The sequence below is a fragment of the Salvelinus fontinalis genome, chromosome 33, assembly GCF_029448725.1.
Source record: "Salvelinus fontinalis isolate EN_2023a chromosome 33, ASM2944872v1, whole genome shotgun sequence".
In the NCBI taxonomy this organism is placed as follows: domain Eukaryota; kingdom Metazoa; phylum Chordata; class Actinopteri; order Salmoniformes; family Salmonidae; genus Salvelinus; species Salvelinus fontinalis.
In genome coordinates this window covers 33,715,298-33,722,797 of record NC_074697.1, presented here as the reverse complement: position 1 = coordinate 33,722,797, position 7,500 = coordinate 33,715,298, and the positions used below count along the sequence as shown (strand labels likewise).

At 42.9% G+C, this 7,500-nt stretch overlaps 2 protein-coding genes across 4 annotated transcripts in view; both read right to left on the bottom strand.

Annotated features, from left to right (window-relative positions):
* Positions 1-387, bottom strand: part of LOC129832086 (neuronal acetylcholine receptor subunit alpha-3-like) — a 19,495-nt gene extending 19,108 nt beyond the window's left edge. For both annotated transcript variants that reach the window (XM_055895840.1, XM_055895841.1), the window contains exon 1: positions 225-387. In XM_055895840.1, the coding sequence (XP_055751815.1) occupies positions 225-245 (21 nt within the window). In that variant the 5' untranslated portion in view covers positions 246-387. The remainder of the gene's footprint in view (positions 1-224) is intronic.
* The window catches only part of LOC129832085 (protocadherin-16-like), a 242,593-nt gene that overhangs the window by 200,684 nt on the left and 34,409 nt on the right, over positions 1-7,500 (bottom strand). The gene's annotated exons all lie outside the window — the stretch shown is intronic.

Below are 7,500 nucleotides of genomic sequence, written 5' to 3'. Positions count from 1 at the left end.
ACACAGCTGAGTGGGCACTTTTAGTGAGATTAGATTCTGACCACATTACTCTCGTTCATCAGAGAAAAGCTAATGGAATGTGGGTGTGTGTGTGTATCTGTGCACGGTACATGGTGTGTTTCTGTATGTATGCTCAGGTACGTGTGTGTGCATTCACGCTTGTTTGTGTGTATTTGTGTGTGCATGCGTGCCTGTGTGTGTACATATGTGTGTGTGTGACATACCACTTTTACGAGCTGTGACATGGAAACCTCAAACTCCACGGTGACGGGGTCTGAGACGTTCTCCACCGGCCTGATAAACTGGTTGTAACTCCGGAACAGCCTCCTGAACAACCTGTCCTCCCCTTTAGAGGAGAAGCAGTCTGGAGGGAGGAGAGAGGAGGGGTAGGAAAGAAATGAAGGAGAGGGGGAGAGGAGGAGAGGGAGAGGAGAGTGGGAGGAGAGAGGGGGGGTAGGAAATAAATGGAGGAGAGGGGGGGAGGAGGAGAGGGAGAGGAGAGTGGGAGGAGAGGGGGGGTAGGAAAGAAATGGAGGAGAAGGGGAGGGGAGAGGGGGAGGGGTTGAAGAGAGAGAAAGAAGATAAACAGAATCAGTAAACAGACCCTTTTCCTATTTCTATGTCTTGGTGTCACCTGCTGTTAGCAAACTGAAATATTACAATTCACTTCACTCATTGTTGTTCCTTGGATTGTATTTGGTCAAGGTTTAGTTTACCAACATAGCAGCTGAACCCAGAATCAGACTGTGTCACTAACAGAGACACAGAGGGAGGAATGTGAATGTTAACCTGTTTAAAGATCTTACTCACATCGACTACAGAGAGCATGATCACACAGTCATCCAGAACATCTGGTGTTCTCATGCATGCTTCAGTGTTGCTCGCCTCTAAACGAGCATGGAAGGCATTTGGCAGGCTCTTGCAACAGGGCAGCTCACGGCTTGGTTTCTCTTTTGCAATCCGTGATAGTTTGCAAGCCCTGCAACATCCGACGAGCATCAGAGCCGGCGTAGTAGTAGGATTCTTAGTCCTGTGTTGACATTTTCTCTGTTTGATGGCTCAGCGGAGGTTGTATCGTGATTTCTTATAAGCATCTGGATTAGTGTCAAGCTCCTTGAAAGCGGCAGCTCAAGCCTTTAGCTCAGTGTGGATGTTGCCTGCAATCCATGGCTTCTGGATGGAATATGTATGTACGGTCACTGTGGGGATGACATCATCGATGCACTTATTAAATGTATTAATGAATTTGATGACTGATGTGGTGAACTCCTCAATGTCATCGGATGAATCCTGGAACATATTCCAGTCTGTGCTAGCGAAACAGTCCTGTAGCTTAGCATCCGTTCATTGAACCACTTCCTTCTTGAGCGCGTCACTGGAACTTCCTGTTTGAGTTTTTGCTTGTAAGCAGGAATCAGGAGGTTGGACTTATGGTCAGATTTGTCAAATGGAGAGTGAGTGAGAGTTTCGTAAACATTGCTGTGTGGAGTAGAGATGATCTAGAGTTTTGTAAGCATCGCTGTGTGTGGAGTAGAGATGATCTAGAGTTTTGTAAACATCGCTGTGTGTGGAGTAGAGATGATCTAGAGTTTTGTAAACATCGCTGTGTGTGGAGTAAAGATGATCTAGAGTTTTATAAACATCACTGTGTGTAGAGTAAAGATGATCTAGAGTTTTGTAAACATCGCTGTGTGTAGAGTAGAGATGATCTAGAGTTTTGTAAACATCACTGTGTGTGGAGTAGAGATGATCTAGAGTTTTGTCTCCTCTAGTTGCACAGGTGACATGCTAGTAAAAATGAGGTAAAACAGATTTCAGTTTCCCATTTTCTTGTTTGCTTATGGCCATATCCAGCTCGTTGAGTACGGTCTTGGTGACAGCATCGGTTTGTGGTGGTATACAGGGTCTGAATACTTACGTAACTAAGGTATTTCTGTTTTGTACTTTTAATTAATATGCAACATTTTCTACAAACCTAGTTTTGCTTTGTCATTATGGGGTATTGTGTGTAGATTGATGAGGAATAACGTAACAAAATGTGGAAACTAAAGGGGTCTGAGTACTTTCTGAATGTATATTATCCATGTCCTTGTTCAGCCACGACTCAGAGAAACATACCATAATACAGTTCTTCAACCCCAAAACACACAAAATAGTCCATAAAAAAGCAGCTATCCAATCCAGAGCCATCCTACATCAATCTATGACATGGGTCTGTCACAGAGACAGAGGGCGAGATGGATTTAGGGAGAGAGACAGAGAGAGAAAAAGAGAGATGGACAGAGAGATGGACAGAGAGACAGACAGAGAGAGAGACATAGAGAGAGGGTGGGGGAGAAGAGAGATTGAGATAGAGATAGAGAGATCGAGAGAGAGATAGACAGAGACAGAGAGAGAGAGACAGAGAGATCAAGGGATAGATAGAAGCAAGAGACAGAGAGAGAGAGAGAGAGAGACAGAGAGAGAGAGCGGGGGGTAGAGAGGGAAAGAGAGAGATCGAGAGAGGGGGTGGGGGGAGAGAGAGATCGAGAGAGAGGTCGCTTAAGCTTTTAGCATGTTCCTCTGGATCCCAGCACCAATGTAACATGGACGGGGCCAGTTCAAAGGTCATTGATAATAACCTCTCTCTCTCCCTACCATTGTCACGGCAGCTCCACATATCCAGCCAGATGGAAAATGGACTGGGCTACACACACACACAAGCACAGAAAGGCACACACATTTTTTTAAGAAGATGGCCGCTAGCCTCTAGCGTTCCTCTGGAGGGCTGCACACACACACACACAAAGAGAGAGAGAGAGAGAGAGAGAGAGAGAGAGAGAGAGAGAGAGAGAGAGAGAGAGAGAGAGAGAGAGAGAGACACACACACACACACACACACACACACACACACACACACACACACACACACACACACACACACACACACACACGTCTCATGGGGAGCAGTAGGGTTGAGGGAGATGGAAGGGGAAACACTCCTAGACAGTACAGCATGTTCTGTCCTCTACTCAGGCCTCTAACTATCTCTGTGTGTGCGTGTGCGTGTGTGCGTGTGTGCGTGTGTGTGTGTGTGTGTGTGTGTGTGTGTGTGTGTGTCTCTCTCTTTGTGTGTGTCTCTCTCTTTGTGTGTGTGTGTGTCCTGTCCTCTCCTCTCTCCCTCAGTAACAGTCTGGTCGTTCTCTACCAGACTGCAGCTTTACTCACAGGAACAGGATATATAGTATAGTTGTTCCAAAGTTCAAATTTCAAAGTGTTCAGGGTTAAGTTCAGGAATTAACTCCAATGTATTGAGGGTTAGGTATAAACTCTGAGTGGTTAAGGTAAAGGTCGAGACTAAACTGTCAAAAACAACTTTCTATCATTGGATTTGAACTTTGAACTTTTGGATTCAGAGGCAAATGCTTACAACCATCCACCAGCGCCGTCCACAATGCCCAAGCAATACCAACAATTATTTGCGCGTTTTACATAGAAGCAATTCAAATGTTTGTATTTTCAAATGCGAGCATTAATAAAATGAATGGATGTTGTAAATGAGAGAATTATACAAAAAGGTTTTAGTTTTTACTAAAGAAAATGTGGGATCTTGGATTTCAAATCAGTAAATCAGTAAATCAGTAATTTATTTCATCCACACTTTCCTTCACTCACACTGCTGTCCTTTAATGTACATATCAATAATATCTATAATATATAACTACTGTACAGAGAGAGAGAGAGAGAGAGAGAGATAGAGGGTTGGCAGAGATAGAGGGGGCAGAGAGAGAGAGCGAGAGAGAGGGAACTTGTACTTTAACTATTTGCCCATCACTACAACACTCTATATCTACATATTATGACATTTGAAATGTCTTTATTCTTTTGGAACCTTTGCGAGTGTAATATTTACTGTTAATTTGTTATCATGTATTTCTCTCCCGCCTCTCTCTCCTCTCTCTCCTCTCCCTCATCTCCCACCTCTCTCTCCTCTTCCTCATCTCCCACCTCTCTCTCCTCTCCCTCCTCTTCCTCCTTTCCCGCCTCTCTCTCCTCTCTCTCCTCTCTCTCCTCTCTCTCCTCTCTCTCCTCTCCCGCCTCTCCCGCTTCTCTCTCCTTCCTCTCTCTCCTCTCTCTCCTCTCTCTCCTCTCTTCTCTCCTCAGGGGCTCAAACCAAGTCCTTTGACTTAACTACCCTCTTTTAAACATAAAGATACCGTATTACTATGCACCCTAGATACTAGTTTTCCATTGTATCATTTTATCTGGTGTTTAATGAGGACACTGTAAATTGGGTTTAAAAGGTGGAGATGGAAGAACTTATGAAATTATGAATATTAACAGTTACAACACAGTAATGAACTTTTACAGAAGATGTGCGATGATATAATATCTACATTATGACCCTAAGAAGGATATTTCTCTTAAAGCCTGACAATAATACTTAAAATGACAATGAGACATGAAACACAGCGGGTGATGCTGAATTAGTGTGTGTGTGTGTGTGTGTGTGTGTGTGTGTGTGTGTGTGTGTGTGTGTGTGTGTGTGTGTGTGTTTGTGTGTGTGTGTGTGTGTGTGTGTGTGTGTGTGTGTGTGTGTGTGTGTGTGTGTGTGTGTGTGTGTGTGTGTGTGTGTGTGTGTGTGTGTGTGTGTGTGTGTGGAGACAGCCCTTGAGAGGAACACTAGAGACTGGCGGCAGTCTTCTTAAAATGTCATCCTGCAGATGAAGTTTTAAAGCACCAACGTCATACTCTTCAGAGTTGGGCTGAGTTGCGTGTGCATTCATCTTACCACACTAGCTGTATATGTCACTTAGGAGACACACAGACACACTTAAGCGCTCCATATCCTCGTTAGCAAACTATCGGGACCAATATGACAACGGCCAGTCCAAGTGCAGGGCGCCAAATTCAAAAAAACAGAAATCTCATAATTAAAATTCCTCAGACATACATGTGTCTTATATCATTTTAAAGGGAATCTTGTTGTTAATCCCACCAAAGTGTTCGATTTCAAATATGCTTTTCAGCGAAAGCACTACAAACGATTATGTTAGGTCACCACAAAACCAAAAATAATCACAGCCGTTTTTCCCAACTAATGATAGCTTCACAAAAACCAGAATAGAGATAAAATGAATCACTAACCTTCAATTATTGTCATCAGATGACACTCATAGGACTTCATGTTACACAATACATGCATGTTTTGTTTGATTAAATTCATATTTATATAAAAAAAATCTGAGTTTACATTGAAGCTACAAGATTCACTAAATGCAAAAACATCAAGTGACTTTGCATAGCCCATCGTTTCAACATGAATACTCATCATAAATATAGATGATAATACAAGTTATACACATTGAATTATAGATATACCTCTCCTTAATGCAACCGCTATGTCAGATTTCAAAAAAACTTTACGGAAAAATAATTGCACGCTATAATCTGAGACAGCGCTCAAACTAGCATACCACAGCTGCAAAGATAGCGTCACTATAAACAATAAAATACATGATAAATATTTCATTACCTTTGTTGATTTAGATCAGAAAGCACAGCAGGAATCCCAGGTCCACAATAAATGTTTGTTTTGTTCGAAAAAATCCGTCTTTTGTTAGCGCCTCTGGTTTACATATCCAAACGCTAATTCTGGTCAGCGTTATATCGGACAAAAACTTCAAAATGTGATATTACCGGTCGAAGAAACATTTCAAACTAAGTACTGAATCAATCATTAGGATGTTTTTACATGTAGCTTCAATAAAGTTCCAACCGGAGTGTTCCTTCTTGTCTGCGTGAGTGATGGAATGTCAGTGACTTGCATGAGGAAAAGACATGATCAGGGCATGGCTGCTTGATGGACACCTGACTGATTCTGCTCTCATTCTCTCCCACAACATCATAGAAGTCTCATTGGAATTTCTATTGATTGCTCACATCTAGTGGAACCCCAACATCATTCATAACACAATTGGATTTCTTAAGGGACTCTGGTGAATACAGACAAGTTCAGATTTCTGACTTCCTGTTTTGATTTCAACTCAGGATTTTGCCTGCCAATATGAGTTCTGTTAATCTCACAGACATAATTCAAACAGTTTTAGAAACTTTGCAGTGTGTTCTATCCAATACTAATAATAATATGCAAATATTAGGAACTATGACTAAGGAGCAGGCCGTTTGAAATGTGCACCTTTCATCCAAGCTACTCAATACTGCCCCTGCAGACTGTGAGCGTTCTGCTCTGTGTGACTCACAGAACGGTGACTAAACCACTGGTAGGATGAAGACAGTATAAACCACTGGTAGGATGAAGGCAGTACAAACCACTGGTAGGATGAAGGCAGTATAAACCACTGGTAGGATGAAGGCAGTATAAACCACTGATAGGATGAAGGCAGTATAAACCACTGCTTTGATCAAAATATTCTCTGGCTGCAGTTTGAACACACACACACACACACACACACACACATACACAGGCACACACACACACACACACACACACACACACACACACACACACACACACACACACACACACACACACACACACACACACACACACACACACACACACACACACACACACACACACACACACACACACACACACACACACACACACACACACACACACACACAGAGGCACCTTTGATGTGGTCAGATAGATTTCACATGGAGCTTAATAAAAGAGGTAATTATATCAGAACATTTCCAGCAGCTTCCATCGCTGTTTCAGCTATTTTATCCCTTTCCAACTCCCTACCCGTCCGTCACTGACTAGTCCTCTCTTTCTCTCTGCTTCCCCCTCTCTTATTCTCTCTCTTCCTCAACAGATCAGCGCTGGGCAATAATTGTGGCTCGAGGGCCACATCGGATTTCAAAATTCAGCGGTGGGCCGGACAAGTTTTTTCCTGAACGATTTGCTTATCAGAAAAAAGGGGCAGATACATGAAAAAGTTTAGATTCATTATAATTTCTATATACTTTCACATGTTGGATGTTCAAGAGCGGCCTGGAGTGTTTTGTAATCCAAAACGTTTCAACCAAAACACTCCAACCTCCGCAGGCCAGATTGAACATGCTGGATGTTGCCCTGCAATAGAGGAAAGAGCCTTGTTAAAATGTCATCCTGCAGATTACGTCTTAAAGCACAGACTTCATCCTACCACACTAGCTGTATACTGCCTTCATCCTACCACACTAGCTGTATACTGCCTTCATCCTACCACACTAGCTGTATACTGCCTTCATCCTACCACACTAGCTGTATACTGCCTTCATCCTACCACACTAGCTGTATACTGCCTTCATCCTACCACACTAGCTGTATACTGCCTTCATCCTACCACACTAGCTGTATACTGCCTTCATCCTACCACACTAGCTGTATACTGCCTTCATCCTACCACACTAGCTGTATACTGCCTTCATCCTACCAAACTAGCTGTATACTGCCATCATCCTACCACACTAGCTGTATACTGCCTTCATCCTACCACACTAGCTGGA